The 23,943-nt window shown below is 40.3% G+C and overlaps 1 protein-coding gene across 2 annotated transcripts in view; it reads left to right on the top strand.

Moving 5' to 3' along the window:
• rnf43 (ring finger protein 43) overlaps positions 1-23,943 on the top strand; it is a 196,119-nt gene that overhangs the window by 118,098 nt on the left and 54,078 nt on the right. For both annotated transcript variants that reach the window (XM_072589512.1, XM_072589510.1), the window contains exon 2: positions 23,119-23,241. In XM_072589512.1, the coding sequence (XP_072445613.1) occupies positions 23,119-23,241 (123 nt within the window). The remainder of the gene's footprint in view (positions 1-23,118; positions 23,242-23,943) is intronic.

Below are 23,943 nucleotides of genomic sequence, written 5' to 3'. Positions count from 1 at the left end.
CACACTAACCACTCTACCTTATATAAAAATGTCTCTGGACTAAGAGCCATACTCCTCCAACCACTTGGATTCATGATAGCCCATAAACCAACAGCCATGCTCAAGACGACAACTCACCAGAACAAAAGACCCAATAACCATCACATGCAGGACCAACATAATGTACAAGATTCCATGCAGGGACTGCATGAAACACTAAACTGTATAGGACAAACAGGCAAACAACTAATGATCTGCATTCATGAACATCAACTAGCAATCCGCATCCTCGCAAACCAACTAGCCACTAAACACCACGACCAGCTGGCCCTAGTAGCTATACACACAGATGACAAGGACCACAAATTCGACTGAGACAACACAACAATAATAGGACAAGCCAAACAGAGGACCGCCAGAGAACTTCTAGAAGCATGGCACTCATGCACAGACTCCATCAATAAGCACATTGACCTAGGCCCAGCATACTGACCACTGCAACGAACAACCAAAAGCAGCAGGAACAAACCCAAATAAATTCCAACCGACACATTACAGCAGTGCATCACAGGAGGCTCCACAGCACTGAGGAAGTCACCTAGAAAGGGGGCAAAACGTCTGCAAACCAACTTCCCAGCTCGGTGAACATACCCACAACTACTACGACCGGTACCAGAACTACAAATATCTACACAAATCTTGAGAAACTACAGCTACTTAAACAGAACTTATATGACCTGGATTTGAAAACGCAGCATCAGGTTTTTTTAAAAATGCTTCCTTTAGAAGTTAAGTTAAAAATAACAGAACACCAGGTTATAGTCCAACAGGTTTGTTTGGAAGCACTAGTTTTCGGAGCGCCGCTCCTTCATAGCAAATTTATAGCTAAAGTTTGCAGCGTGATGTAATTGGAATTATATTTTGAAAAAGTCCTGAATTGTTTGTTAAATCTCTCATCTTTTAGAATGGGAATGTTAGTTACAGTTTTTTCATATGTAAATCCCAGAACTTTCTTAAAGTAACATTCTTAAGTGATCTTTATCAATAGATGCCCTTTTGGTCCAGATAATGCATTGAAGGTGTGAGGTGCCCTGTGTGAGGTTATCTGTGCCCCAATGTTCAGACTGATTCTAATCTGAGAAAGGGGATTTACAGAATCATACATGGATTCAAGCAATTTTTGAGTGAACTAAAATGTAATTCTACAAGTACAAATTCACACCACAAATGTGTGTGGGGAGGTGGAGGTGGTATGAGTGTCTGAGAGTGTGTGTGCCTGTAGATCCAACCAGGAATCAGGCTATTTTGGATGTGCAACGAGGCAAATTTAATAAATTATGTTAGAGCAAACGTTGACCTAGAAAACAGTGACCATAACCTGGTTGATTTTAACATTAAGTTTGAAAGGGAGGAGGTCAGAAACAACTGTGCTAAACTTGAATAAGGGTATTTACAAAGGAATAAGGGCAGAGATGCCTGCAGTAGGTTGGGAAAGGAGTTTAACACTGAAGACAGTTGTGGAGCAATGGCAAACGTTTAAGCAAATAATTCATGGCTCACAGCAGTGAGGTATCCCAGTAAGGAAGAAGGCTTTGAGGAAGGAATGAGCCAAGCATGGTTAACCAGAGAAGTTCAGAATAGCGTCATGTTTTTGTTCTTTCAATGTGGTATAGATTAGTGGGAGACAAAAGAATTGGGAAACTTTTAAAAACTAAGTCTGAAAAAAGTGAAAACAATAAACTTGAAGGGTAAATTTGCAAGTAATATCAAGATAATCAGGAAGATCTTCTGTAAATTTATGAAAAGGAAGAGAAAAGCAAAATTGAACATAGGAGAAATAATGAGGAGCTAGAAAATGGCAGAGTATATTTGAATAAATACTTTGCATTAATCTTCACAGTGAAATATATGCTCAACATCCAAGATTTCTACATTTCAAAGGACAAAAGAAGGAGAGGAAATAAATACAATAAGTATCACTAGAGGAAAAAGCACTAAGGAATTTTCTGGGGCTAAAGGTCCCCTGGACCTGATAGCATGCATCCTCGGAATTTAAAGGAAGCAGCTGGAGAGATAGTGGACGTGTTAGTAGTAACCTTCCAAGAATCTTTACTTTCTGGAAAAAGGCTAGGGGATTGGAAAACTGCCAGTGTAATTATTTTATTTGATAGGGGAAGGGGACAAAATGAAAAGTCACTATAGATCAGTTAGCTAAATGTCTGTAATTGGGAAAATTTTGAGTTTATTATAAAGACAGAGCACATAGAAATACCCAATTTCATCAAGCAGAGTCAGCATGGCTTCATGACGGAAAGTCATGCCTGAAAAATTTATTAGAGTTCTTTGAAGTAACAAGCAAGATAGATAAAAGATGTAAAAGATATTTGCATTTGAAAAGGTGCCATCAATTAGGCGACGTAATAAGTGCCCGTGGTGTAGGGGGTAATATGTTAGCATAGATAAAGGTTTTGCTGACTATTAAAATTAGGATCGGGGAGCTTTTTCTGGATGTCAACCTGTAACTAATGGAGTATCTCAGGGGTCAGTGCTTTGGCCACACTTAATTACAATATATATTAATGACTTTTAGGAAAGTGAATGTACAGCAGTCAAATTTGCGGATGACACGAAAATAGGTGGGAAGGGGTGATGAGGGTGATACAATCTTCGCAAGGATACAGGCAGGTTAAATGAGTGAGCAAAAACTTGGTAGGTGGAATAAAATGTTGGAAAATGAGGTTATGCACTGGCAGGATTAGAGGAGCTGAAGATGACATAAATGGTCAAAAAAAAACTGCAGAAAACTATAGAGAACTATATGTGGGAGTCTTCGGACATGAATCAAAAAGGTCAGCAAAATGTTACAAAGAATGCAAATGGGGATGCTGGCTGACTTTTCAAAGTAAAAAAAAACACAGGACAACAGGTTTATTTGAAACCGCAAGCTTTCAGAGCTCATAGAATAATGAGGTTCTGCTAAAACTATCCAATGCACTGCCCAGACCACAGCTGGAATGCTATGAACAGTTTTGGACCTCTTATCTAAGAAAAGATACTGGCATTGAAGGCACTCCAGAGAAGATTCACTCATCTGATACTGCATATGGAGGGTGCTGATTTATGAGGAGAGATTGAGTAGATTGGGCCTGTATTCATTTGATTATATAAGAATGAGAGGTGACCTTATTGAAACATACTCAACTCTTGAGGGAATTGACAGGTAGATAAGGAAAGGTTGTTTCCCCTTGTGGGAGAGTCTAGGACCAGACGGCATAATTTCAACATAAAGGGTTGCACATGAGTTTCTTCTCAGAGAGTGAAATTCTTTACCACATAGGGCTGTCAAGTCTGGGTTGTAAAGTATATTTAAGACTAAAATAGATTTTCAAATCGTAGGGGATTCTAAGATTACGGAAAAAAGGCAACAAATTGGAGTTGGAGATTATCAAATCAACGGTGATCTCGTTAACTGAAGGAGCAGACTTGACAGGCTAAATGGTCTGCATCAATCCTCTGCCTTATGGTCTTAATTACTGGACAAATTAGCTACACTTAGTCTTCTGGGTCAGAATTTATCAATGAAATGTAAAGAAAACAGCAAATGCTTAAAATACACGGATGAAAATACAAATTGTTGTCTTTAAATAAAAACTGACCAGTACATTGAAAATGAAAAAGCAGAATCCTGAGGTAATCTTAGGGCAGTTTCTAGGTTTAGAGCAAGCACAAAGCGATCTTGTTTTCTTCTTCAAAGACTTTGAAGCCTTTGAAGAAGACTGTTATTTGTTCCAAGCAGACTGTGTCCTTGGTTTTTTGGCCTATTGACCACACACAACAGTGCTTGTGATTTTCTTGTGAAGCTGAAATGTTATCTTATTTTTGTATTTACAATATTACTCTTTGATTTTGTTACATGCGCCTGATTTCAGGGTTGTGTATCTATCACCTATTGACTCCAGTGCTCAATGACTACTCCTTCAGATGTCCTGAATGAAACACCCTCTAGGTAACGTTCACTTGTTTTTTTTCTTGCTGTTCGTATCAGAGGCAAATTGGGTTGGATCTACATGGCATTCATTTTGTTGCTTTGTTTCAGCACCTCTGGCTAATGAAGTGTCTCTATTGTAGTTTGTTTAGCACTACCTATCCCAAATGTGAAGAAAAGTTTTTCTTCATACAATTGTTGTTTGTATTTCAGAAAAGCAGTGACAATTTTGTTTCTTTAATTTATTCTCCAAGAGAGAATGGATATTAAAAAATATAACAACATAATCTCTAGAGTATTCCCACAGTTGAAAAACTTAGATCCATCCAGAGGTCATAAAAGGTAGTATATAAATACAAGTTCGTTCCATAATAAAGTAAACATGGGAGAGCCGCCCAGTCAGAATGCTCTCCAGAGATCCTAGTCATAATGCAACAGCTCGAATTTAATGTACGAACAATCACCCACATTATGGTAATCCATTTACTTAATTGTTTTATTGGCCTGATGTATACAAACATCCATTGCCTTATTGAGTTTCTGGACTAAACTAGAAATCTACACCAAAAATTATTTCTTGAAGGATGTCTTATGAACTTTCTTCACAGTAGCATAGGGCATTGATTTAGAGAGCACAAAGTGCACTCAAAATATTGCCAGTGTTCAACCAGCTGAACCCATGTATCATACTGGCTGAGAGGACTGTTAGCTGCATGTTGCATATTTAAACCAAAGCATCCTACCTCTTGGGATTTTCGCGTCAGAAAATTGTAACCTGAAATGGCAGGTTGAACCTCTTTGGTTTTCATTAGTGAGCTTCAGTGGCTGGTTAATAATCAGCAATATCCTGAATGCATTGTACCCACTTACTTCAGGTATTAGGTTACAAGTCTGCCACAGAGCATTGGCTTTATTTTATCACCAACTTTTCTTCTTAGAGTTACTAAAATCCTACATATCCTTTGAGTTTAGTCCAGGATCAGTCACCAATCAATTATTTAGAATTTGTTGATTTAGCATAGTCTCACACTTCACTGTTGCATACTTTACAACAAAAACATTGGTGTGTATGTCATCAAAATTCATAAATTAAGGCAATTGGTATGTTTATTTAGAATTGAACGTTGATGGACAGCGCATAAATCGGTATAGTTATTTTAAGTCAACCTGGTCAGACATGTTATGATGCACCTCTGGGACAAGTGGGAGTTTGACTTTCCAGGATAGAGGTAAGGGCACCATCACTGCACTACAAGACTCTTCATAAATTGGTACACACTTAAACAATTGAGAGAGTCCTTTAATAGATTCATTATCCTAAAGATTTGAATTAAATATGATCTCTTGATTGAATCCCAGGTTTTGGCCTTTGGCATAATAAATTCAGGAAGCTTCATCTCCTCTGTTGTACTGGACATTGAATTAATGCTGATTACTTGTTCTGTTTTAAACTTTCGATCTCTTTTAAATCAAAATTAATTTACTGACCTCTGATGCTTTGAATAATACTTTTTGCACAACCCTCACTTCAGCTGCATTCAATGGATTAAGGCATCAAATGTTCTTCCAAATAACAGTTCTGTGTTTTCTTCCTGATCTTGGATGAAGATAGTATGAGTCCATAGTCCTTGATTGTACATGTGGAACCAGAGTCACAACTAACAGAAGCCCACAATAAAGCAATGACATCAAGACAATAGGACAGGAAACAAGACTCATATCCTTGTTCTAACTGTTCCATTTGTAATGCATCTTAGTACTGGTGAACAAATGTGTAGAGCACAAATTGAATATCTTGCAGATAACACCACTTGCACATGTCTATCAATTATGGTGTCCAAACAATAGAGCAAAATGATCTTTCACATCAAAGGGACAGTGTGTTGATTAAATCAGGGAAATGAGCTGCTTTGATCTTTTTAATTAAAACCAGCAATTCGAGCTGTTGCATTATGACTAGGATCTCTGGAGAGCATTCTGACTGGGCGGCTCTCCCATGTTTACTTTATTATGGAACGAACTTGCATTTATATACTACCTTTTATGACCTCCGGATGGACCTAAGTTTTTCAACTGTGGGAATACTCTAGAGATTATGTTGTTGTAATATGAAGCAGGAATTATGTTCCTACCAACGCTTTGACTGTTCCAGTGAAGATTGAGGGATAAATATAGGCTAGGACATCATGGAGAACTTTCCTGCTCCCCCTCAAAAAATAAAACTGCCATGTATCTTTTTAACCACCGACAGGGACTTAATGACTCAACTGGGAGTTCGCTCCTTTGCAGCACACCCTCAATACAGGCGACTCCCATATCCACGGGTCTGGCTCCTGCGCTTTCAGTTACCTGTGGTTTACCATGGCCCGAACATATTAAAGGGAACATTCCAGAACCAGGGACTGGGGACTGCCAAGGAGGTACACGTCCCATTTAAATGAATTGGTTCACTTCTATCTGCGGTTTTGGGCTTCCACGGTAGGTCTTGGAATGTATTCCCCGCAGGTACGAGGGGAGTACTGTACTGCACAGGAGTGCCAGGCTGCATTTAGTGCTCTGTAATTAGAAATTTGTTAACTGAGAACAGTGCCATGATTGTATATTTCTAGGCTGAGCATGACAGTGAAGAGAGTGCAGAAGCAGTTTACAAGAATGGTCCAGGAATGATAAGCCTGAATTATGCAAAGGAATTGGGATTTTTCTCCTTGGAAAGAAGGAGGCTAAGAGGAGATCTGATGGAGGAAGAAACTGTTCCAACTCATAAAAGGAACAAGAACAAGAGGGGACAGATTTAAAATGATTTGCAAATGAAGTGAGGAAAAAGCTTTTTCATTCAGTGAGTAATTAAGAGTATGGAATGTACTGCTTGGAAGTGTGGTGAGACAGGTTTAGTTGAGGTGTTTGAGAAGGTATGGATGATTATTTAGATTAAAAATATAAACGAGTATAGGGATAAAGCAGGGGACTGGCACCAAGCAATGATGAGTTAGTGTGGGTCCAATGGGGTTGAATGGCTCCCTTCTGCACTGTAATGCATGTACGATTCTGTGATTCAGCCAACATAGTTAAGCACCATTATTAGGTGTTAGTATGGATTTGGACACAATTTTTTTGAGATAATGTTGTAATTCAACAAAATGGCGCCATCACTGAAACAACTAGCCTCTCAGAAACCAGACTTCAGCCTGAAGGCGAAGGGAACAAATTGGTCACCTTTCTGTCCATTTAAAAAGAATCTGCAAGTTCACCTCTGTGGTCACCAGTGACAGGAGACCTGTGACCAAAAGAAAAAACTAGAACCTTATGCTTTATGCAACAGCGCCTTCCCTCCAGCAGTGCTTGACATGGTTAAAATGCTTAGTGAGCTGCAAGGAGCATTCCAAGCAACTGATGGTGTGAAGGCGGTTAGCCTACATGTTTACTTGACCCACTTTGATTCAGAGGCTCCAAAATAGAATTGTATGTTCCAGCAAAGAGCATGATGCTAAGATTCATGGTGTCACTTATTCTCTTTAAATTGAATGATTGTCTAAGAAGGTGCTAATAAGTAACACAAATTATGCAGGGATGTACTCGAGCTGTCAACAACGATACCCAAGTCACAGTACCCTGATGTTTTGAGGATGTGAGTGTAATAATAGAGACCAGTTCTATAAATGTGCTTTCGAAGCAATAGTACTCCTTGCACATTTTTGAATGACTTCAGATACCTGTACAATGAAGTTTGTCTGCATACATCTCTTTTCTGAAACACACTTTCTGCAGCTTCTGAGCAATAAAAATGGAAGAGAACTGTAGCATTTCCTTATATTTCAGAAACAGATGTACCCCGTGTTCCATCCATGTTCTGCAGCAAGGCACTGTCTCCTGTTTTTGACTTTCTCGACTCCATATGCCCCTTCTATTAAGACCTGTGATGAGATACGAAAAACATTGAAGACAGCATTGTTTAATATACCAGGGGCTGCTTATGTAATCTATGTTTAGGACTTTACACAAAAAGTAATCACTCTTTGGCATTGAGACTGTTATCAAATATTCATCAGCAGGTCTGTTGATCACCTGTATAAGATGTATCCGTGACCAGGCCACTGACCATTGAAAGGCACATGAGAATACTGAACCAAAATTAGAAATTGCTGGGGAATCTCTAGTCTGACAGCATCTGCAGAAAGAAAGCAGCATCAATGTTTTGATTTTGGTGACCTTCATCAGAACTCAAGCAATTTCTGTTATTGTTTCAGATTTCCAGCATCCTCAATTCTTGGTTTTATTTTGGGAATACTGAATGTTTGCAAGTGGTAGCAGGAAACCAAAATCAATCGAAGAGCATCCTAGAAGAGAAGATAATTTAGTGTGTATTTGTGTAAAGGCAATGGTGCAGCAGTATTTAGTAAGTGGATTGAGCTCGTAGTAGTCCAAAACCTGTTGTCTTAAAACTGTATAGGCCAGTGTTTTAGTGCCAGTTCACCAATAAATCTCTGGTGTTTCCTGTCCAACTATAAGATGTTTACAAAATTGGAAGTTACTCACTTTTTTTGGAGGCATTATGTCACCAGTGAAGAAAAGAATGTTCCTTAGACTTGTCCCAGCTTCCAAAGCAAGAGACCCATTTGCAATCTATTTATTAAAAGTTTATATATGTAGCTTTTCCTTTGGTTTAAATGTCCAGCCTACCCTTGGCAATTGGGTACAGTGGAGATTGGAATGAAACAATTCAATGTTCCACCACGCTCTAGATCTAATTTGGCCTAGCAATTGGATTGGTAATTCTTCATATTGGAATAGATACTGGCAAGGAAGAAGAGTTCCATACCCATTCCTGAGTAGAAATGTGCTGTTTATGAGAAGTGGTAATACATGGGTACAGAGTATAACAGAATTTTATTTTAACACAGTGCAGGGTACTATTAGGAAAACATTGTCCTAGCATATTAGCTTCAAAATAAGTCTGTTGTGTTATAGGAAGTCCAAACAAAGCGTCAACACCAATTTTTGTCATCTACTTTGGAAATAATCTAATGAGGCAGGTTTTCAGCGTGGACTGTGGTGCACTGCACAGTGAGATCAGAGGGACAAAATGCTAAATAGAAAGTTGAATGAGAGACATTCCAATTTGGCAATAAAATTGGTGACAATAGTGGCAATCAAATTAGTAGTGGACTAAAATTTTCTTGATCTATTAGTCTGTGCAAAGAGTGACAGCAATATTAGTCCTTCAAGTTATGCTGAGGCTAGGTAGTGTTTGTAAAGACAGTTTCCTTTTTTTTTGTCACTCTGCTTTTTTTTTATTTCAATGAGATTCTAGTCCGAGATTAAAAATCATGTATTATATATCTAGAGTATATGTGTGTATAATAGTTTCTGCACATGACATTTGTACGAAGAGCATGTGTGTTTGAGTGTTTGTATAGATATGTTTTATTGTTTTACATCTGTATGTGTTTTGGTGGTGATTTATGTTCAGATATGTCTGAAAATAGAAGTGCCTGAGTGCAGCAGTCCAGTTTCTGCCCCAGCTAAATCAGCATTAAAAAAAAATCAGCTGAGTTCCTCATCATATGTGTACTTACTAGGTTATTGCTAAACTGTAAGACAGGGAAATCTACTCTGTGGACCTGGGCTGTGCTAATGTGATTGTATACAACTAGTCAACTGCAAAATTACAAAGAGTATACTGGAAAGAGTTGACAGGGTATCTTGCATTATTTTATGCAAGTGTCATGCAATCACACTACATTGAACTGGAAGCAGAGATCAGGAAAGCAACGTTTGTGCAGAGACCTTTGGGCTACTTCTGGCATCATGTCCAAAGGGCCTTTGATCTTCTCAAAGCTCTTTGATCTGAGACTGTGCGCTGCTGGGTAGTTGCCAGTGTGGTTATAAACATTTCCCCAGAATAGAGACTCCAATTGTCAGCTTTTTTGAGCAGGGTTGGGGACAAAGGAGTATTAAGAGGCTGCTCTTCTCCTCACTGTGCTCGTGACACGCACTGCTATTTCATCCTGGTGTTGTGGTTTATGCTACAGTTGTTTGTTTTCCTTTATACAGAAGGAAACTTTAGTCTGAGGCTTTTACCATCGGAGAATCTGAATAGGTGATGAGCCAGGCTAGAATGCAATTTTCACCATTTTATTTGTGGAGGTGTTCAGCCAATGGTGTCTGTCAGATTGACATGAACATTATCAATGTCAATCTTGTCAGGCTGCAGATCATTTTATGTGTAAACATTGATCATTGTCTCTAGAGTCTAGACCAGCTTTGCTGTGTATAGTCAGCATAGATGAACCTTGTTCCAACAACTCTGCATGAGTCTGCCCTAAAGTCAGCATACTATCTCTGTTCAGCCTCATTCCCCACCATCAATGGTGAACTACACAGATGCATGGTTAATACAATGGAGATGAATCAGGTATTCAGCAGTCAACCTTAAGTGGATGCACCATCTGAGGACTAATTAAGACTTACTACAGGTTTAAGCAGTTAAATACATAGGAAAGAAGAAACCCTGATCTTTCTTCATTGTTTATTCTGTATCTTATAGTTGAGTACAGCATCCATTGTCTGTTCATTTGGTTTGAATGGTGAGTCAGATGGCAAGCAACTTTTAAATTTTCACTGCACATGTTCAATTGATAAAGTTGCTGTCTATGCGCAAGTAACAATGAACACTCTTTTACAACAAAATCCAGCTCAAAAAAAATCTCTTGTGCTACAAAATATCCATGTTTCCATTAATGTGCATTGATCCCTTTACAAAGTCCAGAGGAACATACTTGAATGGGGAATAGCAAATAAGAAGTGTACAGTATGTAGTAAGTGCTTGGATTTTATGGGCCAAATTGCTATGCGTTATACATACTTTGCCTCCACACTGTATAATGACCTTGTGGTATTATCACTGGACTATTAATCTAGAGACCCAGGGACCAGGGTTTAAATCATGCAAAGGCAGAAGGTAGAATTTGAATTCAATAAAACTTTCAGTGCCAATTAAGAGACATTGCCTTGAAAATCCCGAAAGACTGACCTCTTCCTCTGGTGGGAGAAAGTAAGGACTGCAGATGCTGGAGATCAGAATTGAAGAGTGTGGTGCTGGAAAAGCACACCAGGTCAACCAGCATCCGAGGGTGCCTGACATCTTCCTCTAGTGGGCAGGCCTGGGATCTGGGCACAGTCCTGATTCCCTTTTTCTGATTATAATATGAAAATGTTTAAATTGAGAATCTCCAGACATCTGTCCCATTTAGCTACTTCAATTCTTCTGTTATTTCAGGTGATGCTTATAGTAAGGATCCAAGGAGCAGAAGAATCGGCGTTTTGGGCAGGAGTCAGGTTTGTGGATTTTGGGCAGGAATCAGGTTTGTGGTTTTTGGGCAGGAAGCCCAAAATCCACAAACCTGACTGCCCCGGCCGACCCATTGTCTCAGCCTGCTCCTGCCCCACCGAACTCATCTCTGCATACCTAGACACGGTCCTGTCCCCCTTAGTCCAAGAACTCCCCACCTACATTCGGGGCACCACCCACGCCGTCCACCTCCTCCATGATTTTCGCTTTCCTGGTCCTCACCTACCACCCGACAAACCTCCATATACATCGTATCATCCGTCATAATTTACGCCACCTCCAAACTGACCCCACCACCAGGGATATATTTCCCTCCCCTCCCCTCCCCTCCCCTATCAGTGTTCCGAAAAGACCACTCCCTCCATGACTCCCTCGTCAGGTCCACACCCCCCACCAACTCAACCTCCACTCCCGGCACCTTCCCCTGCAACCACAAGAAATGCAAAACTTGCACCCAGACCTCCCCCCTTACTTCCCTCCAAGTCCCCAAGGGATCCTTCCATATCCGCCATAAATTCACCTGCACCTCCACACACATCACTTACTGCATCCGCTGCACCCAATGTGGCCTCCTCTATATTGGGGAGACAGGCCGCGCCTACTTGCGGAACGTTTCAGAGAACACCTCTGGGACACCCAGACCAACCAACCCAACCACCCCGTGGCTCAACACTTCAACTCCCCCTCCCACTCCACCAAGGACATGCAGGTCCTTGGACTCCTCCATCGCCAGACCATAGCAACATGACGGTTGGAGGAAGAGCACCTCATCTTCCGCCTAGGAACCCTCCAACCACAAGTGATGAGCTCAGATTTCTCCAGTTTCCTCATTTTCTCCTCCCCCCACCTTGTCTCAGTCAAACCCCTCGAGCTCAGCACCGCCTTTCTAACCTGTAATCATCTTCCTGACCTCTCCGCCCCCACCCCACTCTGGCCTATCACCCTCACCTTGACCTCCTTCCACCTGTCGCATTTCCAACGCCCCTCCCCCAAGTCCCTCCTCCCTACCTTTTATCTTAGCCTGCTGGACACTTTCCTCATTCCTGAAGAAGGGCTCATGCCCGAAATGTCAATTCTCCTGCTCCTTGGATGCTGCCTGACCTGCTGCGCTTTTTCAGCAACACATTTTCGGCTCTGATCTCCAGCATCTGCAGTCCTCCCTTTCCCCTCGATGCTTGTAGTAAAACAAGATCCAGAATTTTGTCAGTTCTCAAACTTCAATGACAATAGAGTAAGTCAATTATTGTGCATACATAACCTATTACTAAGGATCAAAGCATTAAATAAAGTGGAAGCCACTAGGACGTTTATGTTTGCAAACTCCTCATTTCCTGAAGGCATTAATGTCTGCTCGGGTCCAACAGAAAATACTTGAAGTTATATATGACTTTGAGGTGCTGGTGTTCGACTGGGGTTGACAGAGCTAAAAATCACACAACACCAGGTTATAGTCCAACAGATTTATTTGGAAGCACTAGCTTTCGGAGCGCTGCTCCTCCTTCAGGTGGTTGTGGAGGTTAAAATCATGCTCACAGAATGTATAGCCAAACGAGGCCAGTGTCATGGAGATGTGACACAGTAAACAATCTTAGATTAAAACTTTCATCTTTTATAATGGGATATACTGGTTTCTGTTCTTTGATATGTAAATCCCAGAACTTCATTTAAATTACATTCTCGAGCTAGCTCAGTTTTTTAAACAATAGGTGTGAAGTCTGTCTGTGTCCCAATGCTGTGTCAGACTGATAAACCCTCTGTATAGTTTTACAGAGTTTTACATGGATTCATGCAGTTTTTGAACAAAATAAAATGGAATTCTCTAAAAACAAATTCAAGCCATAAGCTTATATGGGGTGCACATATAGGAACAACAGATTGAATATGCATCTGGGTGTGAGTGCATGTGATAAAGTGTGTGTGTGTAAGCTTGGTTAAGTGTGTGTGAGTGTGATGGGGTATGTATGAGAGGGTCCGGTCAGTGTGAGTTTGGAGTTTTTAATTTTGGAGTGAGATAGCACTATTTGCAGTCCTTGGTCAACCCTAGGTACCTTACAGCCAATTATACATGTTTTGTCTGTGATCACTGCGGCATTGTAGGAAATGCAGAAGTCAATTGCACAAAAATTCACACAAACGGTGTTGTAATAATAGCCAAGTAATCTGTTTTGGTGTGGTTAGTTATGGGATAAATAGTGACCTGGTCTTGGTAAATCCCCAATCTTCAAAATACTCAATAGATTGTCATGCATGTATTATGGTTAACAGGTAAACAAAAAAAATTAGCAACTCTGACAGTGCATGCAGCACTCCCTCAGCATTGCACTGGAGATTCTGTCAGGGCTTTTGCATTCCAGTTTCTTGAATGATAAATGAACCCTCAGCCTTCTGACTGAAGGAAGACTACTGCACACTGAATAGTGGCTTCTCTCTAGCCTAAGGCTAATAAAGCCAATTGTAGTTGGTGACTGCCATCCCTGCTACAATCAGAACAGTTCAGAGAATATACCTGGCACCACCTTTGTTCTACATGGCTCAGATTCACTGGCCATGGTAATGATATAAGCTTTACCCCATGGTATAATACTGATCTATAGTGCACTGTCTGGATCACATAATAAACCATAGGAAAACCGTGGTGCTTTGAAATACATTTGGAGCAAAGTAACAAGTCTAACTATGATTGTTTCATAACAAAAGTATTCCTCAACAAGTCAGTGTTTGTGTTCTCACACTGAGAACCCTGGTCCTCACCTTTGATCCCACTAATCTCCAGATACAGCACATTATCCTCCACCATTTCCACCACCTCCAATCAGACCCCATCACCAGAGATATATTTCCATCCCTACTCCTATCTGAGTTCTGCAATGACCATTCCCTCCGTGACTTCCTCATTCGGTCCATGTTCCCCACCATTCCACTCTCCACTCCCAGCACCTTCCCTTGCCGCTGCAAGAGGTGTAAAACCTGTCCCCACACCTCCCCCTTCACTTATGTTCAAGGCTCCAAAGGATCTTTTCACATCCAACAGAGATTTTCCTGCATAATCCACCTATGTCACCTACTATGTCCATTGCTCTCAATCTGGTCTCCTGTACATTGGGGAGACAGGATGCCAACTCAGAGCATTTCAGGGTACATCTCTGAATGCACGCACTAAACAACCCCACTGCCCTGTGGCCGACCACTTCAGCTCCCCCTCTCACTCCCCCAAAGGACATGCAAGTCTGGGCCTCCTCCACTGCCAAATCCAAGCCACCCGACAACTGGAGGAAGAACGCCACATCTTGTGCCTTGGAACCCTTCAACCACACAACATCAATGTCGACTTCACTAGCTTCCCTCCCCCTACCTCATCCCTGGTCCAACCCTCCAATTTAGCACCACCACCCCCCCCCCCCCCCCTCCTCCGTGACCTGTCCTACCTGTCCATCTTCCTTCCCACGTATCTGCTCCACCCGCCCCACCAACCTATCACAATTACCCCCATCACCTGCATCCACCTAACATCTTCCCAACTACTTTCCCCCAGCTCCCCCCACCGCCCAAACACACACGCATTCCTGATGAAGGGCTTATACCTGAAATGTCGACTCTCCTCCTTGGATGCTACCTGACCTGCTTTGCTTTTCCAGCACCTCACTTTTCAGCACAGAGATATCTGCTCATCTTTGCCCTAAAGGAAAAACAGAAAGCAACATGTGTTTATATTTTAAAGCAGGTAAGCATATGCAATTGATCTGCTTTTCTGCACTTAGTAATCTTACAGTCCAAGCATCTGTTTGAATTACTGGAGCATTTACTAAAAGGAACTTTGCAAATGGAGTCTATCAATCCTTATTAACTGCCTTTTATTTCCCAACACTGATACAAAGCATAACTGCTGTCATAGATTGGATGGAGGCTCAGAACTGAATTAATTGTTTCATCATCTCTCAGGTGCTTCTCTAAAGTCTAAGCGTGCAGGTCTGTTTGCTGTCTCCACTCCTCTCCACCCTGTGAAATGTGGTCTTGAACCAACATGCTGAAGGAAGGGTGTTCAGTAACTAGACTGGGAAAATGTTAGAAGTGGTTTTCTTTTGCAAATGATTTGAAACTTCCTCTTGTTTAGGTGGTCGGGTCTTGTGGGCTGTGGCTACAGTACAACATATTACATGATGGGGTGTGTGTTACTGGGTGTTGCCATGGCAATTTGCTAACTATGAGGGTGAGAAACAGGTGGTAAAATTCTACGTTTTGAGTACAACTTAATCTGATGGGCTCGTTTCTGTGTGAAACCTGAGAGCTACGTGGGGAAATACTGAGACACTGAATAAACGGTCATTACACTTGGTGAGCCAATTCTGCCCCCTACAGGTCACTGTTAAAAGCAGCATGGTAGTCAACTATGGCATCGAGCAATTGCTGGTAATTCAGTTTGTGTACTAATATGCTAGAGAGAATGGAGTCCCCCTGCCCTAGTATTAATGTTGCCCTAAGCTTGCTGATCAGATGACTAGTTGTGGGCAGTTGAAATGGTGGTGTATCTATTACAGTAATGCGTACAGTCCTTTGTTTTGTGGATTATAGGATTTGGCAGAATGTTAGAAAGATGGGATAGAAAAATGATATCCAGTACTCAGGCATGTTTAAATGCAGTGCTCACCAGGACGATGAAGAAGTGTATTGAGCATGAATGAAATGCTAATTCTGAGTAAAATACTGCCATGTTTTGTTGTTCCAGAGTTGATATTCTGTACAGACAGACACACCATTTAACACAGGCAGTTTAGTGCCTGCCGGTGGGAGCAATGAATTAAAAAAACGTGATAAGTGCCTCTCAATATTGAAGGGAATTGGTGACAGTGTGCTAATATAGTTGGCTAGAGTTTCCATCTCATTTCCTTTCTGCTTGAGCATTCACCTCAACATTGTTGTTGTTGAATTTGAAGTGAAGTTTTTCTGACCGATTTAACCACTTCACCATTTTTACTTGTTTGTGCTATCCGTCAGCTCAGCTACTGAAAACGTATCCCTTGCCCTTGTTACTTTAAGAGAGCAACAGCTTGCATTTATATAAAGTGCTTTCGTTTAATTCAAACACTGCAAGATGACTCTCCAGGAGTCATGTTCGATACAGAACGTGATAAGGGTTTTGGACAAGTGACCAAACTCTTGGTCAAAAAAGGTTGAATTTAAGAATGGCCTTAAAGGAGCAGGAAGAGGTTTAAGGAGGGAATTTCCCAAACTTTGGGCTCAGACCAGTTGAAGGCAGACTGAGCAATTTCCTGGCTGACCTTACACCTTATATTTTCCATAAACACAAACTCGGCCAAGCATCTCTTCGTATCCTAATTCCTTCCAAGTCCCAATCGAACCCTTACACGCTTCCTTTAGGTTGCTGGATCAGAAAACAATTTAAAAGTTTTCACCCTTATTTTCTGGTTTCACCCCTCTTTATACGCTGTTGCAACTCTTACACATCACTGACATTAATCATCTGCAATAGATGGTTGTCCCTTAGCTACCTTAGCTGGAAAGTCTGGAATTCCTTTCCTGAGCATTTCCAAACCTATCTTCTTGAAGATTTTCCTTAAAACTTGTCATTTTGGCACAGCTTTTGGCCAACTTTAGAGCCTTGGTGTCAGATCGTGTTTGATAATGCTCATGTATCTCCAAGGCACTTTACTCCAAAGGTGCTGTCCAAACGGATGTTGATGGTGAAATGTCTGCAGTGGACCAGCATAGGCACCAGACTCTTATTGTATTGAGGATATGCTTGCAATATTTCAGTTTCTGACTCAAATTTCAAAGAGATGCTGATCACAGAGGAAACCAATGTGTAAGTTATTGCACCAATATTCATTCTTACCCAGCCCTGAGATTTGACTTAAAGGTTAATCCCGAAGTCAGGCATGGAAGCTAGTAAGTAATGATTGCAAAAACAAAAGTGAAGAATATAATTTTTTAAAAATATGGTTTATGTTTGTAGTATTTTGACATCCTAAAAAATAAGTATAGGAAGCCAATCTTCTGAGTTGCTGAAAGTAGTAAAGCCATTCCAGCTTTGCAAGTACTGCCTTGTGTATCTTTTAGGATATTCAAGACTTAGATTTATTATGAGTTGCATTGATGGGAAGAAGACAATACCAGAATTGAATATTTGCCTGTATTGCCCCATAACCATGCAATTGTGGCATAATAGTTCCTGGGCTTCATATTCACTCTTTATGTTTTTACTGTTTATTTTTCCAAAGACAGACCAAGGAAACATCAGGTGAAACTTGACTAGGGGTAAAAATTAGTATGCAGCTTTATTTCACAGATAGCGTATTCAGATTCATTTGTGACCCGGGTTAGATATAGAAATAAAACAAGGAACTGGAGACTCGAGAGAGCTGAAACACACAAAAATTGCTGCAGAAACTCAGCAGATATGGCAGCTTCTGTGATGATAGCAACAGTTAATGGGTCCAGTGACTTTTTCAGAACCTTTATCAGTTCTGAAGAAGGGCTGCTGGACTCAATGTTAAGTTTTATAGAGTCAGAGTTGTATAGTACAGAAACAGACCCCTCGGTCCAACTTGTCCATGCTAACCAGATATCCAATATAAATCTAGTCCCTTTTGTCAGCATTTGGCCCGTATCCCTGTAAACCCTTCTATTCATATACCCATCCAGATGCCTTTTTAGATATTGTAATCATATCAACCTCCACCACTTCCATACACACACCACACTCTGTGGGGAAAAGGTTGTCCCTTAGGTCTCTTTTATATCATTCCCTTACCTTAAACCTATGGTCTCTCGTTTTGGACTTTCCCCACCCCTATTTACCCTATCCATGCCCCTTATGATTTTATAATCCTTTATAAACGTTGTCCTTTAAACTCTGACGCTCCAGGGAAAACAGCCCCAGCCTGTTCAACCTCTCCCTGTAGCTCAAACCCTCCGACCCTGGCAACATCCTTCTAAATCTTTTCTAAACCCTTTCAAGTTTCACAACATCCTTCCTAAAGCATGGAGACCAGAATTGCACGCAATACTCCAAAAATGGCCTAATCAATGTCCTGTACAGCCACAACGTGACCTCCCAACTCTTATACTCAATGAACTGACCAATGAAGTGGAGGTGCTGGTGTTGGACTGGGTGGACGAAGTTAAATATCTCTCAACACCAGGTTATAGTCCAACAGGTTTATTTGGAAGCACTAGCTTTCAGAGCACTGCTCCTTCATCAGATAGCTTTAGAAGAGGATCATAAGAGACAGAATTTATAGCAGAAGATTAAAGTGTCATACAACTGAAATGATGTATTGAATGAACCTAGATTGCTGTTAAGTCTTTCCTCTTTCAGAATGTGTTGCAGATTTCGGTTCATTAATATGTAAATCCCAGAACTACTTTTAAGTCATATTTTTGCAATAATTTCCCTGGCTTTTCCTTACAAACTTTCTTAAATAATGGCTCAATATTAGCCAACCTCCAGTCTTTTCAGTACCTTCCCTGTGACTGTTGATAATACAATATCTCAGCACGGGGCCCAGTAATCTCCAACTTCGCTTCCCGCAGTTCTAGGGTGCACCTGTTTAGGTCCCGGGGACTTATCCAGCTTTACACCTTTTAAGATGCCCAGCACCACCACCTCTTTTCCAGATGTTACTATTTACTTCCCCACATTCTAAAGCTTCCATATCCTTCCCAACAATAAACTCTGATGCAAAATACTTGTTTAGTATCTCCCCATTTCCTGTTATTTCACACAAAAGTAGCCTTGCTGATGTTTAAGAGGCCCTATTCTCTATCTAGTTACCCTTTTGTCCTTAATGTATTTATAGAATCTCTTTGGATTCTCCTTAACCCTGTTTGCCAAAGCTATTTCATGTCCCCTTTTTAACCTCCTAATTTCCCTCTTAAGTATACTCCTCCTGCCTTCAAATTCTTCAAAGGAGTCAGTCAATCTCTGCTGTCTGTACCCCACATATAGTTCCCTCTTATTCTTGACCCAAACCTCAATTTCTCAAGTTTCTCCAACAATTTGTTTTTCTGTGTTTCAGATGTACAAATGTGATTCGCCTTCCCAAACTGATAGATTATGCAGCCTTAATTTCTCTATCTCCAGTTGTTTTGTTTGACTTATTTTTTCAAGTAATTTCCATCTTTTCTACTATTTTGTATCTGGCTGAAGCTTGACTTTGCAGTTTATTTTATTTTGCACCTTTCACAAACTCGTGATATTCCAAGCACTTTTCAGCTAATGAAAAACTTCTGGTCTGCAGTAACTGTTGTGAGGAAGGAAAAGCACCAGTGTGTTTGGTCATAGCTAGATCTCTCAAAACAATATAACAAATAATCTGTTTCTTCTGACTTTGACTTTTCACATTTTTTTAGCCTTTGCTGAACTTGATAGAGTGGTCGTCTCTCTTATCTTCCTCCTTTGATGGCCAGAAATGAAGATCTGCCAGTGCTGCTGCAAGAACAGTGGGGTTTATGCTATTATTTCTGGAACAGCTTGGCAAAGTGGCTGTTTACAATATATGGGCAAGCACCCACACCAAACTCATCGGTATTTTAACCATTTCAGTTCTTTTTCTAACTCTTGGGAATATGCTGTTTTTTAAGCTGTTGATATATTTTCAAATCCTTCCTATGGAAAAGTGGTGAAGGAAATCCTAAGCACGGTAATATAAAAGTCAAATACCACAGCTGCTGGATATCCAAAACTAAAATAAAGCATTGGAGAAACTCATGTTGTCTGGTAACATCTGAGAAGAGAGAAGCAGTTACTTTTTGAAGCTGATCTGACTTAAGGGAGGATAAGGGATGCCTTTGTTTAAGGAGACTTCTGCAGAGTTTCACCTTGGCCATCAGTGGTGGAGTAATTAAACTAAGATAGTGCAAACCTAAAATTGAATGTAATGAGAGGTTAACAGTTTTGCTTATCTGATTTTTTTTTAAAAAGCCACTAGAGACACTGGCATCTTCTATTAGTGCAAGACTGTTAATGACATAGCCAATATCCTCTCCGACTGATAGTTTATAGGTACACCCACTATGCGTATGGACAAATATCCTTTGAAGCATCTCTGATTTCCAGGTGATTTAGATATATCACAGTAAATGGGCTGAGTATGCCATGCACCCTGGATTTCTACGAACCATCTTTAAGATGCTTACTAAGAATGAGATAGCACATCGGCCTCTGTCCAGCTGGCAGTAGATGAGCAAAGATGAAAGTGGAAAGTGAAATCACGCACCACAGTAATGACTCCTGTGCACAAACGGGAAGATGCAAGTTACATTTCAATTACACTTTTCCTTTGATTTGATTCCAAGTGCGGTTTAATTTTTAATCAAGCTACCATATTGCTAGTCTGACCTACTTATCAAATACAGTATTTATAGAAAAGCTTGTGTTACAGCAGAGCACTCTCGATGCTATGGTGTTTAAAGATTGCCTTTCGGTGAGACTGGAAAGAATGGGTACAATGCCCCATTTGTATATAATTCTTCTGCAACTGAAACATGCCAGCTGGAACATCACGTCTCTACAGATGAAATTCAATGAAGTACAAGACTGGTGGGAACAAAAAAGGAGTTTAAATTTCACAGTCAATAAAACTTCAGAAGTTTCATCCTTGCCTTAAACACTTCTCCTGCATTACTGAAGTAACAGCTGGCTGAATATGAAAAAAGAACCATTATAGGCAAAGTGGCTTAGTTCCAGCATGATTAGATGGACTTCTGGTCAGAAAGGTTGGTAACTCCAGCAGGAGGAAGATTAATTAGAGAGATTGGGAGCTTTCACCTGAGGAAGAAGGATCGGAGAGGTTGATGGATTGATAAGAGTGTTGGAGTCCTGCTCAGTTTGGTGTTCATGTATGATAGAACAGTAAATAATTTTGAGTTAGAAAGGTTTGGAGTTTATTTTCATTCACAGCCTCAATTGACTTAGATATTTACTGATTTGAGCCAGTGTTGCTTTTTCTGAATGAAGCCTACCAAGCTTGTATACCTGACTGAAGAAATCCACCAGATACTGACAGGTGGGCCAAATAGCACAAAAACTGTTTGATCTTTGGTCCAACTTGTCTGCACCAACCAGACATTCAATCTGATCCAGTCCCAGTTGCCAGCATTTGGCCCATATCCTTGTAACCTCTTATTGATAACCCATCCAGATGTCTTTTAAATGTTAGAATTGTACCCACCTCCTCCATCACCTCTGGTAACTCATTCCATACAGCACCACCCTTCGTGTCCAAAAGTTAACCTTTTTAAAACTTTCCCCTCTCACTTTAAATCTACGCCCTCTCGTTTTGAACTCCCCTACCCTAGGAGTGTTTTACAACTTTCACTCCCTTCTGATTCTTTAGCAGCAGAGTGAAAATTTGTTAGTCCAATATTCAAGGGAGACCATTTAAACTATCTAAGGTACCTAACGATGGAAAAATGCTCCATTAGCCAGATTTTGGCAGCTTGGTGAACTGTTTAAAAAGGCAAAATACACCAATGCTGGAAATTTGAAACAAACATAGAAATTGTTGGAGAAACTTAGATCTAGTAACGTCTATGAAGAGAAAAACAGCTCTTGTTTTGAGTCCAATATGATTTCTCTTCAAAGAATTATTGGTGTACGTATTTATGTTCTGAGCAGAAAGAAGCTAAATTACTCTTTTATCTGGTTCCATTTTACATCTTTCACTTCAAAGTTTATAGACATTTTATGTTTTTTTTATCTTATCCCCGTCCATTTTTTACTAAATCATTCCTCCAGTGACTAATCTTGCTGTATTGCCCTTGACTCATGCTGAAAGAGACTATCTTAAGAGGTTTCATCATTCTGGGTGTGATGCTGGTGATGGGAATCAGTTCAAGATGGTAATAATTCTTTCCTTTCCAAGTTCAGTGCCATAATATTTAGTGTCAGTAGTTTTTGTTTTGCACTTGTATTGACTACTCATCCAGCATTTTGCTGTTGGCAGCTCTGTCTGTGCATCTCTCATCCTGTTGGAGTAAGAGTGTGGTTTATTGTCAGCCATGTGCTGAATCCACTGTAAATCAGAAAGCAGAACGTCAACCTTTTCATTACATCATCTCACTCAATAGATGAATTCCCAAACTGTATTCTGCGCTAATGTGACATCTTCATTTTACTGAGAACAGTAGGTAAACAACATTTCCCTAGAATCCCCCATTTGACTGCTCTTACATCACTTGCATTAATCAGCAGTGACTTCACCCCAGAGACAGGATCCTAAGATAACTCCTCAGCACTGCTACATTTGAAAACTATCAGTGAGCACCAATGCATAGCAATAGAAAAATATTTATAATAGTTATATTGCCATACGTTGTACATCCCAGTCACAGTAGAATCATAAGGTGGCAATAGAATAGAAGTTAGAATCCAAAATCTAATCAGGCAGAACATTGAAAACAGAAGGATATATTTAGACATGAAATGGAGCCTGATGGTGCAAACAACAACCCCGGCTCTGCCTTCAGTTCGTATGTACCTCATGTTTATGCTCATGGAAAATGTGAAACAAGCTTAATATCCAGTTTTCTTTGACCCACAGAAAACCGGTCTCTTGTATTCAAACCAAATTGCATCCCAAGTTAGATAAGCTCGATCTGGAGGAATGATTCATTGTCAAATCTCACCAGTTGTATATATCCATTCCTAATCTCAGCTGCAAGCAAAAAATTTTGTGAATTAGAGAAAACATGTTGGTGATGGTTAGCAGCTGTTTTTCCTTGTTGCACTCTATGTATACATGTTGCTCGCAGATTACTAAAAATTATTTATTGCTTTGTCTGTCAGTTTCACCCTCTGTGGCTGTGTAACACCAGTGAAGACGAGCAGCAAGACTATGGCTTTGTCAGTATGGTCAAATTGGAGCGTCCAGACCGAGACCCACATCCCTGTCTCTCCCTCTTCAACAAGGTCAGGAACTTGTATACAAATATATGTTTAGGTTTCATCATGTGAAGATTATATTTAATAACTGAGATGCAAGTTTGGCTTTTTCATATGTATGTAAAATGTGATCCAAGTTGCAGAAGGCTGGAATAGTGAAGAGTCTAAATATTTTGATAAATCAATTAATTTTAATGAAATGTAAATGTTTTCAATTTTATGTTCTGAGGGAGTTACCAGATGGCATACAGTTCCACAAAAAGCAAAATTCCCGTCTTACTCAGTGAAAGTCTCTCAGGATCATTAACCTTTTAATTCCTGGGTTTAACATAGTTTCATGGGACCCACAAACCCTTAAAGCCTTAGAAATCTGAACCAACAAGGCATTAAACTCAAGCAAGTTACGATTATGGTCAGTTATTTAATGCCCGTATGCTGGGATTAAAATTGGATTCTGAAGCTTTTTGGTATGTTGCTGAGCTTTTGAAAGTTCTGCAGTAGTGCAAGTGAGGTCTACATCAGGAGAGTGAATATTTGATAATACAAAGCCTACAAACAATTGACAGCATTATGTTAATTGGCTGCTCCCCTAAAACCAGCACTGCTGATTTTTTATTGTCCTGTTTTCCTTGCCTTCTGTAATTTTCCTGAGATCTTGTCTGTGCGTTCTAGTACTGACTTGTGAAAGACCATAAAATATAGAACCAGAGTTTGGCCATTCGGTCTATC

This window comes from Chiloscyllium punctatum, chromosome 19 (genome assembly GCF_047496795.1).
Source record: "Chiloscyllium punctatum isolate Juve2018m chromosome 19, sChiPun1.3, whole genome shotgun sequence".
Taxonomy (NCBI): domain Eukaryota; kingdom Metazoa; phylum Chordata; class Chondrichthyes; order Orectolobiformes; family Hemiscylliidae; genus Chiloscyllium; species Chiloscyllium punctatum.
This window is presented reverse-complemented; position numbering and strand designations above follow the sequence as displayed.